At 44.6% G+C, this 19,990-nt stretch overlaps 1 protein-coding gene across 1 annotated transcript in view; it reads left to right on the top strand.

Annotated features, from left to right (window-relative positions):
• The window catches only part of SHMT2 (serine hydroxymethyltransferase 2), a 140,253-nt gene that overhangs the window by 80,465 nt on the left and 39,798 nt on the right, over positions 1-19,990 (top strand). Inside the window, exon 7 of the mRNA XM_069758545.1 lies at positions 3,851-3,990. Within this exon, the coding sequence (XP_069614646.1) occupies positions 3,851-3,990 (140 nt within the window). The remainder of the gene's footprint in view (positions 1-3,850; positions 3,991-19,990) is intronic.

Consider the following 19,990-nt stretch of genomic DNA (forward strand, 5'->3'; position numbering starts at 1 on the left):
GACATATGCTAGTCTGGATGGTGGGGTAATGACATCTGCTAGTCTGGATGGTGGGGTAATGACATCTGCTAGTCTGGATGGTGGGGTAATGACATCTGCTAGTCTGGATGGTGGGGTAATGACATCTGCCAGCCTGGATGGTGGGGTAATGACATCTGCTAGTCTGGATGGTGGGGTAATGACATATGCTAGTCTGGATGGTGGGATAATGACATCTGCTAGCCTGGATGGTGGGGTAATGACATCTGCTAGTCTGGATGGTGGGGTAATGACATCTGCTAGTCTGGATGGTGGGATAATGACATCTGCTAGCCTGGATGGTGGGGTAATGACATCTGCTAGTCTGGATGGTGGGGTAATGACATCTGCCAGCCTGGATGGTGGGGTAATGACATCTGCTAGTCTGGATGGTGGGGTAATGACATCTGCTAGTCTGGATGGTGGGGTAATGACATCTGCCAGCCTGGATGGTGGGGTAATGACATCTGCCAGTCTGGATGGTGGGGTAATGACATCTGCTAGCCTGGATGGTGGGGTAATGACATCTGCTAGTCTGGATGGTGGGGTAATGACATCTGCTAGTCTGGATGGTGGGGTAATGACATCTGCTAGTCTGGATGGTGGGGTAATGACATCTGCTAGCCTGGATGGTGGGGTAATGACATATGCTAGCCTGGATGGTGGGGTAATGACATCTGCTAGTCTGGATGGTGGGGTAATGACATCTGCTAGCCTGGATGGTGGGGTAATGACATCTGCTAGCCTGGATGGTGGGGTAATGACATCTGCTAGCCTGGATGGTGGGGTAATGACATCTGCTAGCCTGGATGGTGGGGTAATGACATCTGCTAGCCTGGATGGTGGGGTAATGACATCTGCTAGCCTGGATGGTGGGATAATGACATCTGCTAGTCTGGATGGTGGGGTAATGACATCTGCTAGCCTGGATGGTGGGGTAATGACATCTGCTAGTCTGGATGGTGGGGTAATGACATCTGCTAGTCTGGATGGTGGGGTAATGACATCTGCTAGTCTGGATGGTGGGGTAATGACATTTTCTTGTCTGGTTGAGTGGGGTCATCTTATTTTCTAGATATTGCATATCCAGTGAAGGGTGCACACGGTGATCTGAAAATTTTCATACTGGCCGTAAGATTGCAGTTATCTGGCAAGAAGCAGTGATCTCCCCATAATTCAAGGCCATAGGAAAGTGAGACTTGATTGAAGCGAAGAGATTTTGCCCAAAAGGGAATTTTCCCCTTTTTTTTAAATGTTGCCCAGGGTGGCTTCCTTATGATTTCCAATGCATAAGCGAGCGCTTGCATGTCTTAATAGAATGAGCTGATGTGGTTTATTTTTACTACTCTCCTGTTTCACCCTTTGTGGAGAATTTCTTCCTGAGCACATTAGTAAGCCTGGCTCAGTGCTGATGGTGTATCCGAGCTAATATAGCGTGTGTATCAGCAGTGAGTACCTGGGGGACCTGATTCATGCTTGTAGACGGATGCACCGAGTCTGCTGAGATTCTCATCTGAATGAGATGACAGAAGGTGCAGCATCTTGGCTGTGTTAGTCTTTCATTGTCTTTGGACCCTTTGGGTATAAATCATAGGCAGGAAAAAGGATGTTTAGCTATTTTAAGCAAAGTATTACCAGTCTGGGCACAACATTCTCCAGAGTTCTAGTAGGGAAAGCCAGAGAAGTCTCAACCTGAGAGTCACCAGACGGCAGCTCTCAGAAGACTGAATTAGGACTAAATTTACAGCTGATGTATGGAAACAGAAGTCATTATTACATAGTAACATAGTTAGTAAGGCCGAAAAAAGACATTTGTCCATCCAGTTCAGCCTATATTCCATCATAATAAATCCCCAGATCTACGTCCTTCTACAGAACCTAATAATTGTATGATACAATATTGTTCTGCTCCAGGAAGACATCCAGGCCTCTCTTGAACCCCTCGACTGAGTTCGCCATCACCACCTCCTCAGGCAAGCAATTCTGAAATGTTTTGTTACTTGAAACACTGAGCTAGAGGGGAATATGCTCTGGCCCAACACATATGTTGTAAAGGGCAAGAAGTGAGGTATTGTCATCATGTACTTACTGTATGTGTAATTGGTTATTGATATTATAGGGTTAAATCTAGTGTTTGTCAGATTGATTTTATTTTGAAATCCCAAAATTAGCCGTAGTTTTAATTTATTTCTCTGGTTAAGAGTATTACCATCTGTACAAGGGTAGTCTCATTTTATTAAATTGCTTCAGTTAGCGTGAAAATATGCAATTTTACAATTTATTTGCTTTTTCTATCTGCTATCATTCCTCTGACATGAGAGCCTTTATCTTACATAGTGTACAGCTTGTTGCCAAGGAGATTAGCCACCAGAGTCTTGTATGTATGTTCTGTAGTTACAGGTTGAGGAGTTAACTCCTGAGATCCCAATCAGCTCTCTCCATTTCACTGATTTCTGTAGAACAGTTAGCTTCTTCCTTCCTCTTTCCTCTCAGCTCCTGACCTGTTATCAGTTCTACATAATCATAATCTCTCAGCATTTTCCAGGCCAGTTCTCCTAATCCCAGTTCTCACACTTTCCTTAGACCCTTAGTTCTGTGCTGCTTCAAGGGTCCTGCTGTCTCTGTATTTAAATATAGTGATAAAAGTGTTGACATAAAACAACCGCTTATAGGCTGTTAATAATGTGTAACAGTAGCTGGAGAAGCTACTGACCAGAACTGTCACTCCAGGAGTAGTGCCCGCCCTTATTAACCAGGGAGTATGGAGACTGCTGAGCTGAGTGCTGCTCAAAACAGACCTTTAAAAATACCCCTTTAAGTGACAATCTAACACCAGGGTATTCTACAACGTTTGTTACCGAGCGTAAACAAGAGCTGTGGCCCCAAGCAGTGAAGCACTGATTTAGCGCTGCTGCATCTCTATTCTCAGAATTTGTGCAGTCAAAATCTCCCACCATTCTACAGCCATAAAGTAATTGGCCTATTATGATGCCATATAAGGTGAACGCTCCTTCCGAGCTCTTTACTAGAGAGCTTGTAAGTGCTGCTCAGAAGTTGGCTAGAGCTAGCCTTATTTTCCTTTGATGCTGAAGAGTCAAATCTGCTTCTAATAAGGGCGAGTGCAAAGTTCAGGTTAGTGGCGCCAACCTGCCACCTGTCTGATCTATCAATAGTCAGGAGTGTACCGACCCCACCTCAGAAAGGCGGAAATCAAAAGCAGAAGAATAGTGCTCTCCTGACAATAGATGCCACAATTCCTTTAATAAGGACCTGATACCATACAATCTGGGTATTATTTGTGCTGCCCAGTCTGTTCACATCCAATGTCAATTTGGGTGATAGGTCGTAATTGGAGCGACGCTGTTCCTCCATTTTTCCTTGGTTATCTCCCTATGCCTGTTTTCATATTCAAGTAACTAATCTGCCAGCTCTGCAATTGAGGTTGTGTAGAGAAGTCCATCCAATAAAGGTGGATTTCAATGATCCATTTTCCATATGCGCCCCACGTGTATTTTTGAATACTGGATGTCCTATTAGTCATCTTGTCATATACATATACAGGGTGGGCCTTTTTTTATGGATACACCTGGGTGGGCCATGTATATGTATACACCTAAATAAAATGGGAATGACTGGTGATATCAACTTCCTGTTTGTGGCACATTAATATGAGAGGCGGAAAACTTTTCTAGATGGGTGGTGACCATGGCAGCCATTTTGAAGTTGGCCATTTTGGATGTAACTTTAGAAATGGCCCACCCTGTATAATGGCAGCTTCAGACTCTAGCCTGTATGTTTGCGCATCTTTCATGATTTGTTTTCCTGCTTCCAGGTATGTGACGAGGTGAAGGCGTACCTGCTGGCTGATATGGCGCACATCAGTGGTCTTGTAGCAGCAGATGTTATTCCAACTCCATTTGATTACGCAGATGTTGTCACCACAACTACTCACAAGACTCTCCGAGGAGCCAGGTAGAACAAATTCCATGTATTCTCAATGTTGGTTCAATGTTGAGACTCTTAAGTTAACTAGGAAAATTAGGTTTTGCCTTTTTCATGGGGTAACCCTTTATTCCCTATATGTAGTAGATGGAAACACACGAATGGGGCTCTGCGGTCGCCTCTTGAATGAAGTGGAGGAGCCCATGCTCAACCTTACTACTCATTGTCTATGGGACTAAGAAGTACAGCGGTCAGATATTTCCAACAGTCCCGTAGAAAATGAATGAAACCAAGGTCGAGCAAGGCCACCTCCATTCCTCTCAAGATGGAGCTACAGAGCCAAAATCACAAGATCACCAAGGGTCCTCACAGTTGGCCACCAACTATAAGAATATTATACTCTATCCTGTGGATAGAAGATGAAGGGTTTTGTGATGGTGTAAGATAATGACCATGTCTCCATGACTTCATGAATTTTCTGGCAATATATACATAACTTTGTACAATCCTTAATCCCATTGGACGTACTATCCCATCAAGGTGACCTGGGACTTAATTCCCAGTGATGGGATAGTAAGTCCTGACTATCGCAGCTGACATCCGGCACTATGTGCCAGGAGTGGTCACGGACCACCCCTGGCACATTAACACCTGGCACACTGCGATCAAACATGATCGCAACGTTCCGGGAGCATAGGGAAGCATCGCGCAGGGAGGGGGCTCTCTGCGTGCTTCCCTGAGACCCTCGGTACAAGGCGATGTGCTTACCTTGTACCGAGCGTCTCCTCCCTGCAGGCCCCGGATCCAAAATGGCCACAGGGCTGCTTCCGGGTCCTGCAGGGAGGTGGCCTACCAGCGCCTGCTCAGAGCAGACGCTGGTAAGCCAGGAGCCCTGCATGTCAGATCGCTGATCTGACACAGTGTTCTGCAAAGTGTCAGATCAGCGATCTGACCCTATAACATGATGCCCCCCTCCCCCAGGGCAATGTTATAAAGTAAAAAAAAAAAAATTTGACGTGTAAAAAAATAAATAAATAAAAAAATAGATAAAAAAATTCCTAAAGAAGAAAAAATATATTGTTCCCATAAATACATTCCTTTATCTAAATAAAAAAAAAACAAAACCGTAAAAGTACACATATTTAGTATCGCCGTGTCCGTACCGACCCGAACTATAAAACTGTCCCACTAGTTAACCCCTTCAGTGAACACCGTAAAAAAAGAGGCAAAAAACAACCCTTTATCATACCGCCGAACAAAAAGTGTAATAGCACGTGATCAAAAAGACAGATATAAATAACCATGGTACCGCTGAAAACGTCATCTTGTCCCGCAAAATACGAGCCGCCATACAGCATCAGTGAAAAAATAAAAGTTATAGTCCTCAGAATAAAGCGATGCAAAAATGTTTTTCTATAAAATAGTTTTTATCGTATAAAAGCGCCAAAACATAAAAAAAATCTAAATGAGGTATCGCTGTAATCGTACTGACCCGAAGAATAAAGCTGCTTTATCAAGTTTACCAAACATGGAACGGTATAAGCGCCTCCCCCAAAAGAAATTCATGAATAGCTGGTTTTTGATCATTCTGCCTCACACGAATCAGAATAAAAAGCGATCAAAAAATGTCACGTGCCCGAAAATGTTACCAATAAAAATGTCAACTCGTCCCGTAAAAAAAAAAAAACCTCAAATGACTCTGTGGACCAAAATATGGAAAAATTATAGCTCTCAAAATATGGTAATGCAAAAAAAATATTTTTTGCAATAAAAAGCGTCTTTTAGGCTACGTTCAGACTAGCGTTGTGCGCCGCTGCGTCGGCGACGCAACGCACGCAAAAACGCGGCAAAACGCACGCAAAAACGCTGCGTTTTGCGACGCGTGCGTCGTTTTTTGCAGAAAATCGGACGCAAGAAAAATGCAACTTGTTGCGTTTTCTTGGTCCGATGCTTGCGGCAAAAAAGACGCACGCGTCGCAAAACGCAACAAACAAAAATGCATGCGTCCCCCATGTTAAACATAGGGGCGCATGACGCGTGCGTCGCCCGACGCACACTAGCACAACGCTAGTGTGAACGTTGCCTTAGTGTGTGACGGCTGCCAATCATAAAAATCCACTAAAAAACCCGCTATAAAAGTAAATCAAACCCCCCTTCATCACCCCCTTAGTTAGGGAAAAAAATAAAAAAAGTATTTATTTTCCCTTCCCCCATGACGGCACACCTGAGAGAGGGGATCCGCCCAGCCAGGACAGGAAACCCTACTGAAAATAAAAGGGTGGTACCTCTCCCTCGCTTCAGTTGGGTTTCCTGTCCTGACAGGGACCCTCTTACTGAACACGGTGGTTCACTTACCCAGGTCCCGTCCCGGCGTGGAAGAACAGGCAGCGCCTGTGCGTCGGGTTCGGGGGTCTGGAAGCGCCGTCCGCAGGTCCTCCGGGTCTCTGCGTCCGAGCGGGCGTTGAGCAGCGTGGTCAGAGGGCTGGGTTCCCTTCCATGGCTGCCACGCCGCCCTCCCCTCTCTGCCGGCGTCCAGGTGCGGTGGCCGCTTCCGGGTCGTTCGTCTGACGTCACGCGCAAGGCACGCTGGGAATGGGCGTGCCCGCGTGACGTCGGGGGCGGGCGCCGGATCCAAGATGGCGGCGCCCATGATGAGAGCGCCGGCCGGTGAAAGGGAACTCCGGCGGCACGGCAGAGAGTGGGAGGGGGTTAATTTGGGCACCGAAGGAGGCGGGGAGTGCAGTGGTCTCCCCATAAAAGGGGGTTAGACCACAGAAGACGCGCTCATGTCCATAAACTTCACCATGGAAGTAGGACAACAGGAGCAGCAGCAGCCGCCTTCACAGCAGCAGCAGCAAATGGAGCTCTCCCCAGATGCCTTGCCGAGCCACCAGCATACCAAGAGCAGCCGCTCAAGTGGTAGAAACAGCAGTCGTTCTGTACGGCAGGATTCGTCGGCGTCCAGGAGGGACGCTTCACGTGCATCTGTCCAGCCTCCAAAATCGGTACCCTTGATTGTCGGTAGTGGTGAGTGATCTACGTGAATGTCACCCTTATGGTAACAGGGTCCATTTTTGTCTGTTTTGATCACTAGGGGTCCAGGAAAGCGGTTGGTAAAACAAAGAACCGAGAGTGTGCCCTTTGTAGAAACCCGCTTGCAGTTCAGTGGCAGAAGGATCTGTGTGCTGATTGCATTACTAAAACCATACAAGAAGAGACCCCTAATTTTGCCACTAGCCTAAAAGCCATAATACAGGCTGAAATAAGACTCCTTGAAATTGGCCCTTAGCGAACCAGGAAGGAGAAGCCGTAAGGCGTCCACAGACTCCAGATGCCTCTCAGAGACAGGGGAGTCATAAAACATCCCGGTCTCCCTCTACCTCCTCGGCCTCTGTCCAGTCTTCAGATTCCTCCTCGGACAGTGATTCAGGAGGTCGTCCATGTTTCCCAACTGAGGACGTAGATAAATTGGTTAAAGCAGTTAGATCTGCAATGGGGCTTAAAGAGGAGTAGACACCTAGGTCTCTAGAAGATGTCATGTTTGGTGGCCTAGAAGAGAAAAGGAAACGCACGTTTCCGGTTAATGCAAAAATAAAAGCATTAATTGACAAAGAGTGGAAAAAGCCCCCAAAAAATGGGTTCCTTACCCTCTTCATCCAAAAGGAGATATCCTTTTGAGGATAAAAACTTCGAGTCCTGGGAGAAAATCCCTAAGATTGACGGGGCAGTAGCCAAATGTTTAAAAAGATCATCCCTTCCGTTAGAGGACTCTGGTGTTCTCAAAGACCCGCTTGATAAAAAAGCAGATAGTTTCCTGAGACACATCTGGGAAGCCTCAGCGGGGGGCCTTAAGCCGGCGATTGCGGGAACATGTACGGCCCGTGCCCTAATGGTCTGGCTACAACAGATAGAAGATCAGCTGAAAAACAAAGTACCCAGAACTGACATCCTTGCAAATATTTCTTCGCTACAAGGAGCAGCAGCTTTTTTGGCAGACTCTTCTGCGGATTCCGCAAGACTAACCGCAAGAGCCGCGGGTTTGTCCAACGCGGCAAGAAGAGCCCTTTGGCTCAAAGGCTGCCCGGGGGATTTGCCATCTAAACACAAACTGTGTTCTATTCCATGTGACGGCCAACTTCTCTTCGGGAAAAAACTTGAAGACATCCTGGAACATACAGGAGATAAGAAGAAAGGTTTTCCCAACATCCCTAAAGATCCTAAAAAACCTTTTTTTCGGAGGAGAAGATATAATAGAGGTCGCCCCCCAGGGGAGAGGAAAAATTGGGACTTTAGAGATTAAACATATAGCCCGATCCTCTTTTAAGGCCCCTCCACATCGGCAAAAAAATCCCCCCAATGACATTACGCCAGAAGTGGGAGGAAGACTCTCCCTCTTCTTTCCGGCCTGGGTAAATATCTCCCCCAGTATCTGGGTCACGAACATCATCAGAGACGGCCTAAAAATAAAATTCGTCTGTCCTCCCAGACGAAACTTCATCATAACTCCTCGTCGGAAGTCTCAGCAGGAACAATCTGCCCTAGAAACCGAGATCTTGGGACTTGTCCACAAAAAGGTTCTTCAGGAAGTCCCGGTTCAGGAAGAGGGAGACGGGTTTTACTCCCCCCTCTTCTTGATCCAAAAACCGGATGGTTCTTGGAGAACTATTATAAATCTAAGGAAGCTCAACCAATCCATAGAGAACTACACTTTCAAGATGGAGTCTATAAACACGACCATAAAACTTCTCTTCCAACACTGCTTCATGGCAGTAATAGACTTAAAGGATGCTTACTACCATATACCAATACATCAGGAATATCGGAAATACTTGAGAGTAGCTCTCTATATTCAAAATCAGGTAAAGCATTATCAATATACAGCTCTTCCATTCGGCCTGTCTACAGCCCCCAGAGTTTTCACCAAAGTGATGGTGGAAGTAATGTCATACCTCCGGTCCCGGGATGTAGTAATTGTCCCATATCTGGACGATTTCCTGGTAATAGGGAGGTCAGAGTCCCACTGCACTCATCAAGTATCAGTGGTAACATCAACTCTAATGGAGCTGGGTTGGATAATAAACATCCCCAAATCCAGACTACTGCCAGTAAAAATACAGTCCTTCCTGGGGTTAATACTGGACTCCGAGCGTCAGCTCTGCCTCCTTCCACAAAACAAAGTGGACAAGATAATAAACCTGACCAGTACAGCAATACGTCAACCTGCAATGACTCTCAGAAAGGCGATGTCCCTTCTAGGCTCGTTAACATCGTGTATACCGGCAGTAGAATGGGCACAATTCCACCTAAGACATCTACAGTGGGAAGTTCTCTCAGCTCAAAGACTGTTAAGAGGGCATTTAGAAGGAAATCTATGTCTCTCCCTGAGCGTAAGGGATTCCCTAGCTTGGTGGACTGTAGAACACCACCTGACAAAGGGGGTCCGGTGGAAAAATCCGGTCATAGACATCATCACGACCGATGCAAGCGGTACAGGTTGGGGAGCTCATCTGAGATCTCACTCTGTACAAGGTACCTGGTCCATACGAAAAAAAAACTATGGATCAAACGAAAAAGAGCTATGGGCAGTGGAGAAAGCCCTAAGACATTTTCTCCCTTTACTCCAGGGTCGCCATACTCGAATCCTAACAGACAATCGAGCAGTGGTGGCGTATGTCAATCATCAGGGGGGAACGATGTCCAAAGGCCTCATGAATGCGTCAAAACTCCTCTTCCAACTGGCGGAACAACACCTGTTATCTCTGTCGGCACTACACATCAGGGGCATAGAAAACACTCAAGCAGACTTCCTGAGTCGCAGAGGCTTAAGACAGGGGGAATGGTCCTTAAACCCCCAGATATTTCAGCAAATAGTCCAAGCCTGGGGCTCACCAGAAATAGACTTGTTTGCCAACTCACACAACAAAGTCAGAAAGTTCTGCTCCTTAAATCCAAAAGAACATCCCTTCGCAGTAGATGCCCTACTAATACCTTGGGAAGTTTTCTCTAGCCTACGCATTCCCCCCCGATAGTGATGATCCCAGCTGTGATCCGGAAGATCAGAGGATCAGGCGAAAATTATCCTCATAGCTCCATTTTGGCCAAGGAGACCATGGTTCTCACTTCTAAGGCAGATGTCGGTAACAGATCCATGGATTTTGCCAGAAATTCCAGACCTACTAACCCAGGGCCCAGTAACCCACTTTCAGATGAAGGGCTTCCATCTGGCAGCCTGGAATTTGAGAGGGCGTTACTAAGTCGCCATAGATTCTCACCAGGATTAATCTCCACCCTGTTGAAAAGCAGAAAACCCATAACTTCTAGAATCTATGGTAGGACATGGAAAAAATTTCTTGACTTCCTGGGTGAACCATTGGGGGAGGTGGCTCCAGTGGGTCCTATCCTAGAATTTCTGCAAACAGGATTACATCTTGGGTTAGCAACCAGCACCCTTAAAGTTCAGGTTTCAGCCTTGGGGGCCCTGTATAACTGTAATCTTGCCTCAAATAGATGGGTTTCACGATTCATAAAATCTTGCAGTAGATCTCGGCCGGTCGTTATCCCAAAAATCCCTCCTTGGGATCTAAATTTGGTCTTAGAAGCTCTAACTAAACACCCTTTCGAGCCCTTACAGGAGTTATCACCTAAGTTACTTACCCTTAAAACAGTTCTTCTAGTAGCCCTAACATCGGCACGTAGGGTAAGTGATTTGCAAGCCCTGTCAATATCCCCTCCTTATACTCAGGTTTTTGATGACAGGATCGTTCTAAGACCAGACCCGGCTTATCTCCCCAAGGTGGTTCAAAAGTTCCATAGGAGTCGAGAGATTACCTTACCATCTTTCTGTAGTAATCCCAAAAATCCAGGGGAACAAAAGTTCCACATGCTAGATGTGAGAAGATCTATGTTACAGTACATATCTATGACTAGTCAGTGGAGGAAAGACCAAACCCTATTCATAGCCTTTCAGGGTAGCAAAAGAGGGTGTGGGGTAGCTAAAAGTACTATTGCTTGATGGATTAGGGAGGCCATTAGTTTATCCTACTCTGCGGGTGGCACTCCGGTTCCTGAAGGCATCAAGGCTCACTCTACCAGAGCCATGGCTACCTCCTGGGCGGAAAAGGCTGAGGTATCAATTGATCAAATTTGCAAGGCTGCTACTTGGTCCTCACCTTCAACTTTTTTCAAGCACTACCGGCTAGACCTTTCCTCCTCTGCTGACCTAACCTTTGGTAGAAGGGTACTCCAAGCGGTGGTCCCTCCCTAAGGTTTCATTCTACAAAAGTCTCTCAGGTGTGCCGTCATGGGGGAAGGGAAAACACCAGGGTTACTTACTGGTAACAGGTTTTTCCGGAACCCATGACGGCACCTGTATATTCCCCCCCTTTATCACCTTTTCGGTGTGCACTATTGTTTTGGGTGCTTTTTTAGTTAATATGATGTGGTGTTGGATTGCCATGTGTACTAACCAGGGGGGCCTCTCATGCTCTGAAAACCAACTGAAGCGAGGGAGAGGTACCGCCCTTTTATTTTCAGTAGGGTTTCCTGTCCTGGCTGGGCGGATCCCCTCTCTCAGGTGTGCCGTCATGGGTTCCGGAAAAACCTGTTACCAGTAAGTAACCCTGGTGTTTCCATTTTCCGGCTGGGGTTGAGGTTAGGGTTTGGATTACATTTACGGTTGGGATTAGGGTTAGGGTTGTGTCAGGGTTAGGGGTGTGGTTAGGGTTATGGTTGAGATTAGGGTTATGGGTGTGTTGGAGTTAAAGGTGTGGTTAGGGTTGTGATTAGGGGTGTGGTTGGGATTAGGGGTATGTTTGGATTAGGGTTTCAGTTAAAATTGGGGGTTTCCACTGTTTAGGCACATCAGGGCTCTCCAAACGCGACAAGGCGTCCGATCTCAATTCCAGCCAATTCTGCATTGAAAAAGTAGTAAAACAGCGCTCCTTCCCTTCCGAGCTCCCGTGCGCCCAAACAGAGGTTTACTCCAACATATGGGGTATCAGCGTACTCAGGACAAATTGGACAACAACAATTTTCACGGCTCTGCGTTATAAACTGTAGTAACATAGTTAGTAAGGCCGAAAAAAGACATTTGTCCATCCAGCTCAGCCTATATTCCATCATAATCAATCCCCAGATCTACGTCCTTCTACAGAACCTAATAATTGTATGATACAATATTGTTCTGCTCCAGGAAGACATCCAGGCCTCTCTTGAACCCCTCGACTGAGTTCGCCATCACCACCTCCTCAGGCAAGCAATTCCAGATTCTCACTGCCCTAACAGTAAAGAATCCTCTTCTATGTTGGTGGAAAAACCTTCTCTCCTCCAGACGCAAAGAATGCCCCCTTGTGCCCGTCACCTTCCTTGGTATAAACAGATCCTCAGCGAGATATTTGAATTGTCCCCTTATATACTTATACATGGTTATTAGATCGCCCCTCAGTCGTCTTTTTTCTAGACTAAATAATCCTAATTTCGCTAATCTATCTGGGTATTGTAGTTCTCCCATCCCCTTTATTAATTTTGTTGCCCTCCTTTGTACTCTCTCTAGTTCCATTATATCCTTCCTGAGCACCGGTGCCCAAAACTGGACACAGTACTCCATGTGCGGTCTAACTAGGGATTTGTACAGAGGCAGTATAATGCTCTCATCATGTGTATCCAGACCTCTTTTAATGCACCCCATGATCCTGTTTGCCTTGGCAGCTGCTGCCTGGCACTGGCTGCTCCAGGTAAGTTTATCATTAACTAGGATCCCCAAGTCCTTCTCCCTGTCAGATTTACCCAGTGGTTTCCCGTTCAGTGTGTAATGGTGATATTGATTCCCTCTTCCCATGTGTATAACCTTACATTTATCATTGTTAAACCTCATCTGCCACCTTTCAGCCCAAGTTTCCAACTTATCCAGATCCATCTGTAGCAGAATACTATCTTCTCTTGTATTAACTGCTTTACATAGTTTTGTATCATCTGCAAATATCGATATTTTACTGTGTAAACCTTCTACCAGATCATTAATGAATATGTTGAAGAGAACAGGTCCCAATACTGACCCCTGCGGTACCCCACTGGTCACAGCGACCCAGTTAGAGACTATACCATTTATAACCACCCTCTGCTTTCTATCACTAAGCCAGTTACTAACCCATTTACACACATTTTCCCCCAGACCAAGCATTCTCATTTTGTGTACCAACCTCTTGTGCGGCACGGTATCAAACGCTTTGGAAAAATCGAGATATACCACGTCCAATGACTCACCGTGGTCCAGTCTATAGCTTACCTCTTCATAAAAACTGATTAGATTGGTTTGACAGGAGCGATTTCTCATAAACCCATGCTGATATGGAGTTAAACAGTTATTCTCATTGAGATAATCCAGAATAACATCCCTCAGAAACCCTTCAAATATTTTACCAACAATAGAGGTTAGACTTACTGGCCTATAATTTCCAGGTTCACTTTTAGAGCCCTTTTTGAATATTGGCACCACATTTGCTATGCGCCAGTCCTGCGGAACAAACCCTGTCGCTATAGAGTCACTAAAAATAAGAAATAATGGTTTATCTATTACATTACTTAGTTCTCTTAGTACTCGTGGGTGTATGCCATCCGGACCCGGAGATTTATCTATTTTAATCTTATTTAGCCGGTTTCGCACCTCTTCTTGGGTTAGATTGGTGACCCTTAATATAGGGTTTTCATTGTTTCTTGGGATTTCACCTAGCATTTCATTTTCCACCGTGAATACCGTGGAGAAGAAGGTGTTTAATATGTTAGCTTTTTCCTCGTCATCTACAACCATTCTTTCCTCACTATTTTTTAAGGGGCCTACATTTTCAGTTTTTATTCTTTTACTATTGATATAGTTGAAGAACAGTTTGGGATTAGTTTTACTCTCCTTAGCAATGTGCTTCTCTGTTTCCTTTTTGGCAGCTTTAATTAGTTTTTTAGATAAAGTATTTTTCTCCCTATAGTTTTTTAGAGCTTCAATGGTGCCATCCTGCTTTAGTAGTGCAAATGCTTTCTTTTTACTGTTAATTGCCTGTCTTACTTCTTTGTTTAGCCACATTGGGTTTTTCCTATTTCTAGTCCTGTTATTCCCACAAGGTATAAACCGCTTACACTGCCTATTTAGGATGTTCTTAAACATTTCCCATTTATTATCTATATTCTCATTTCTGAGGATATTGTCCCAGTCTACCAGATTAAGGGCATCTCTAAGCTGTTCAAACTTTGCCTTCCTAAAGTTCAATGTTTTTGTGACTCCCTGACAAGTCCCCCTAGTGAAAGACAGGTGAAACTGCACAATATTGTGGTCGCTATTTCCTAAATGCCCAACCACCTGCAGATTTGTTATTCTGTCAGGTCTATTAGATAGTATTAGGTCTAAAAGTGCTGCTCCTCTGGTTGGATTCTGCACCAATTGTGAAAGATAATTTTTCTTGGTTATTAGCAGAAACCTGTTGCCTTTATGGGTTTCACAGGTTTCTGTTTCCCAGTTAATATCCGGGTAGTTAAAGTCCCCCATAACCAGGACCTCATTATGGGTTGCAGCTTCATCTATCTGCTTTAGAAGTAGACTTTCCATGCTTTCTGTTATATTTGGGGGTTTGTAACAGACCCCAATGAGAATTTTGTTACCATTTTTCCCTCCATGAATTTCAACCCATATGGACTCGACATCCTCATTCCCTTCGCTAATATCCTCCCTTAAAGTGGACTTTAGACAAGACTTTACATAGAGACAAACCCCACCTCCTCTCCGATTTTTATGATCCTTTCTAAACAGACTGTAACCCTGTAAGTTAACTGCCCAGTCATAGCTTTCATCTAACCATGTCTCGGTTATTCCCACTATGTCAAAGTTACCTGTAGATATTTCTGCTTCTAGTTCTTCCATCTTGTTTGTCAGGCTTCTGGCGTTTGCGAGCATGCAGTTTAGAGGATTTTGTTTTGTTCCAATCTCCTCACTGTGGATTGTTTTAGAAATGTTCTTACCTCCCTTCTGAGTATGTTTTCCTGGGTCGTCTTTGTTCGAGTCTAATGTTTTTCTTCCCGTCCCCTCTTCTTCTAGTTTAACGCCCTCCTGATGAGTGTAGCGAGTCTTCTGGCGAATGTGTGTTTCCCAGGTTTGTTGAGGTGTAGTCCGTCTCTGGCGAGGAGTCCATCATACCAGTAATTCACACCGTGGTCCAGGAATCCAAATCCTTGTTGTCTGCACCATCGTCTTAGCCAGTTGTTTGCATCAAGGATCCTGTTCCATCTCCTGGTGCCATGCCCGTCTACTGGAAGGATAGAAGAAAAAACTACCTGTGCATCCAGTTCCTTTACTTTCTTCCCCAACTCTTCAAAGTCCTTGCAGATTGTCGGTAGGTCCTTCCTTGCCGTGTCATTGGTGCCAACATGTATCAGAAGAAATGGGTGGACGTCCTTGGAGCTGAAGAGCTTTGGTATCCTATCGGTCACATCCTTGATCATCGCACCTGGAAGGCAGCATACTTCTCTTGCAGTTATGTCCGGTCTGCAGATGGCTGCTTCGGTGCCTCTCAGTAGTGAGTCTCCCACCACCACCACTCTTCGTTGCTTCTTGGCTGTACTTTTTGCTGTCACTTGTTGCTGTGTGCCCTTTTCTTTTTTGCTTGCTGGTATTGCTTCATTCTTAGGTGTGCCATCTTCATCCTCTACAAAGATTTGATATCGGTTCTTCAGTTGTGTGGTTGGTGATTTCTCCATGGTCTTCTTGCTTCTTTTGGTCACATGCTTCCACTCATCTGCTTTTGGAGGTTCTCTGACACTTTTTGCACCTTCTGTGACCAGTAGAGATGCTTCTGTTCTGTCTAGAAAGTCTTCATTCTCTTTGATGAGTTTCAAAGTTGCTATTCTTTCTTCCAGACCCCGCACCTTTTCTTCTAAAAGGGCCACTAGTCTACACTTCTGACAGGTGAAATTGGATTCTTCTTCTGGTCGATCTGTGAACATGTAGCACATGCTGCAGCTCACCATGTAGGTTGTCACATCTGCCATGTTGCTCCTAGATCCTGCTGACTTGCTGTGTGTTTTCCTTCTTGTGTAATCTACTCAGCCAAGCTCTCTTGCAATAATGTCCTACAGGCAAAAATTCTGTACCCAACGATCTTCTAGCTTAGGGAGACTTCGCTTCTCCCAGAAGGCACCTGGAATATGCAAATTAGCCTCCTGAAGCTTGAATCCCTGGTTTGGTGATGCTTTCGAAGCAGCTGGTCCCGGCTGTACCCAACGATCTTCTAGCTTAGGGAGACTTCGCTTCTCCCAGAAGGCACCTGGAATATGCAAATTAGCCTCCTGAAGCTTGAATCCCTGGTTTGGTGATGCTTTCGAAGCAGCTGGTCCCGGCTGTACCCAACGATCTTCTAGCTTAGGGAGACTTCGCTTCTCCCAGAAGGCACCTGGAATATGCAAATTAGCCTCCTGAAGCTTGAATCCCTGGTTTGGTGATGCTTTCGAAGCAGCTGGTCCCGGCTGTACCCAACGATCTTCTAGCTTAGGGAGACTTCGCTTCTCCCAGAAGGCACCTGGAATATGCAAATTAGCCTCCTGAAGCTTGAATCCCTGGTTTGGTGATGCTTTCGAAGCAGCTGGTCCCGGCTGTACCCAACGATCTTCTAGCTTAGGGAGACTTCGCTTCTCCCAGAAGGCACCTGGAATATGCAAATTAGCCTCCTGAAGCTTGAATCCCTGGTTTGGTGAAATACTTTTAGTGAAATACTTGGGGGTTCAAAGTTCTCACAACACATCTAGATAAGTTCCTTGGGGGTCTAGGTTCCAATATGGGGTCACTTGTGGGGGGTTTCTACTGTTTAGGTACATCAGGGGCTCTGCAAATGCAAAGTGACGCCTGCAGACCAAACCATCTGAGTCTGCATTCCAAATGGCGCTCCTTCCCTTCCGAGCTCTGCCATGCGCCCAAACGGTGTTTCCCCCCCACATATGGGGTATCGGCGTACTCAGGCCAAATTGCACAATAACTTTTGGGGACCAATTTCTCCTGTTACCCTTGGGAAAATACAAAACTTTGTGTTAAAGATAATTTTTGTGGAAAAAAAAAATGTTTTTTTTATTTTCATGGCTCTGCGTTATTAACTGTAGTGAAACACTTGGGGGTTCAAAGCTCTCACAACACATCTAGGTAAGATCCTTAGGGGGTTTACTTTCCAAAATGGTGTCACTTGTGGGGGGTTTCAATGTATAGGCACATAAGGGGCTCTCCAAACGCAACATGGCGTCCCATCTCATTTCCAGCCAATTTTGCATTGAAAAGTTAAACGGCGCTCCTTCCCTTCCGAGCTCTGCCATGCACCCAAACAGTGGTTTACCCCCATATATTGGGTATCAGCGTACTCAGGACAAATTGCACAACAACTTTTGGGGTACAATTTCTTCTGGTACCCTTGGGAAAATAAAAAATTGGGGGCGAAAAGTTCATTTTTACGGCTCTACATTATAAACTTCTGTGAAGCACTTGGTCGGTCAAAGTGCTCACCACACATCTAGATAAGTCCCTTAGGGGTTCTACTTTCCAAAATGGTGTCACTTGTGGGGGGTTTCAATGTTTAAGCACATCAAGGGCTCCTCAATGCAACATGGCGTCCCAGCTCAATTCCAGCCAATTTTGCATTGAAAAGTCAAATGTCGCTCCTTCAATTCCGAGCTCTGCCATGCTCCCAAACAGTGGTTTACCCCCACATATGAGGTATCCGGGTACTCAGGACAAATTGTATAACAACTTTTGGGGTCCATTTTCTCCTGTTACCCTTGGTAAAATAAAACAAATTAGAGCTAAAGTAAATTTTTTTTTTTAAACATTCCAAAATTTTCCGTGAAACACGTGAAGGGTTAATAAACTTCTTGAATGTGGTTTTGAGCACCTTGAGGGGTGCAGTTTTTAGAATGGCGTCACACTTGGGTATTTTCTATCATATAGACCCCTCAAAATGACTTAAAATGTGACGTGGTCCCTAAAAAAAAAAAAAAAAATGGTGTTGTAAAAATGAGAAATTGCTGGTCAAATTTTAACCCTTATAACTCCCTAACAAAAAAAACTTGTTTTCAAAATTGTGCTGATTTGAAGTAGACATGTGGGAAATGTTACTTAAGTATTTTGTGTGACACATCTCTGTGATTTAAGAGCATAAAAATTCAAAGTTGGAAAATTGCAAAATTTTCAAAATTTTCGCCAAATTTCCGTTTTTTTCACAAATAAACGCAGGTAATATGAAATAAATTTTACCACTGTCATGAAGTACAATATGTCTCGAGAAAACAATGTCAGAATCACCGGGATCCGTTGAAGCGTTCCAGAGTTATAACCTCATAAAGGGACAGTGGTCAGAATTGTAAAAATTGGCCTGGTCATTGACGTGCAAACCACCCTCGGGGCGTAAGGGGTTGGATTCACACATAGTTGTTGTAAAAACTGTTTAAAAAAATATGAAGACTGGCTGTGTGGCAGTAGTCAAGTAACATGGCACTCCTTTATGTAAATTGTACTGTGCAATCTAAAATAAAGGTCTGCAACACTGGACCTTTTTCAGACAAAACAGATTGCTTGTGATGCCTTGAGACCGAAGGTGCATAGTATACTTGGGCGAATGCGTCCTGCGCCGGGTCACCAGTGAAATCATATTACTTATCTATTGCTGCATGGAGTGTAATCCTACCCTGGCACCCGAGTTACAGCAGTGACTTCTATCCTAAGGTTAGCTGTGCTCATATTGCACATTCAGAGACAATCCACAATTGTCATTATTCACAATGAAAAAGATAAACATGCAAGTACCAATATACTAGCGTTAAATAAGCAAGATTTACTAGAGTATTGTGCTAATAGTATTGCCTTGAGAGATGGAGACACCTTTTGAAGCATTTATTTTACTTAAATATGTGTAATTTGGGTTGAAAAGCATTTCTGCAAAACAGTGTAATTAAAGATCTTGAAGTTTGACTTCTGCAGCCTCTGTGTATCACCATACATGGCAGATTGCAGAATTAGATCTGTACTATGACACGTAGAGGTTGTAGAGTCCAAACTGTTCCACATTTTCCAATAAAATTATTGTAATATTGTGGGAAAAAAATTTTTTGTTTCTAAAATGTATGTCTTTAAGGAAAAAAACAGGAACGCCTTTCCTTGATTACCGGCTACTCGGAGAATGTCGGGTGGTTGGTAACCTAAGCATTATAAAGTTGAGAATGGAGAGGATTTTTAATAAGTAAAATGCTTGTTTTTACAAACAATTTTCAATTTTAACCACGCACAGATTTGAGATGCCCTCTCTAATACATTGTGGTTGGTATGCTAAAAGGTAGATCCACTGTTCTGTGCTTGCCTTTATATCCCTAGGTTGGCCCATATTTTCTTTTTTTATAATTTTTAATGGAAAATAAAAGGCTTATAGTGACTCTCAATTCTAAATATTTTAGTGACCAGCAAATACTGTTCCACTGGACGGAAGTTTCCGCAAGATGTAGAACACAGTGATACTGGCTATGAGCATGCCGGACTATTGCCGTCCAGCTGACTGCTAGTGACTAAATACATCAGCCTCTTGTTTCCTGGAAGTTGAGAACTGTCCTCGCAGCTATTCTCAGTGTCGATATTTTTCCTCCTCCGTAGTAGATATTTTTATTTATTTGCTGGCATATAACAAGAGTGGATTCTAATAATAAAAGATAGCAGTATTCTGCCGTCAGCCCTGTGCTCCCCGGTAGTTTCAGTTATTGTAATGTTGACGTGCGAATCCTGCCAGCATTTCTTCGTGCTGCGCTCTTCACCTTCCAATCAAAGCAATTAACAAACAGGTCTCGGCACACGTATGTCTCTGCCCTCACCTCCCCTGCATTTTTCCTGATCTTTGGAGTTTTACGTGGTGATTATTTTTTGGCACCTCTCTTGCTTTCGTCAGTTTCGCACCCTGGAGTGGAGCGTGAATCAAGAAACTGTGTGAAACTGAGCAGCTGGGCTCCTATGTCCTCACGCTGGGCTTCATTC

Source organism: Ranitomeya imitator, chromosome 3 (assembly GCF_032444005.1).
Source record: "Ranitomeya imitator isolate aRanImi1 chromosome 3, aRanImi1.pri, whole genome shotgun sequence".
In the NCBI taxonomy this organism is placed as follows: Eukaryota; Metazoa; Chordata; class Amphibia; order Anura; family Dendrobatidae; genus Ranitomeya; species Ranitomeya imitator.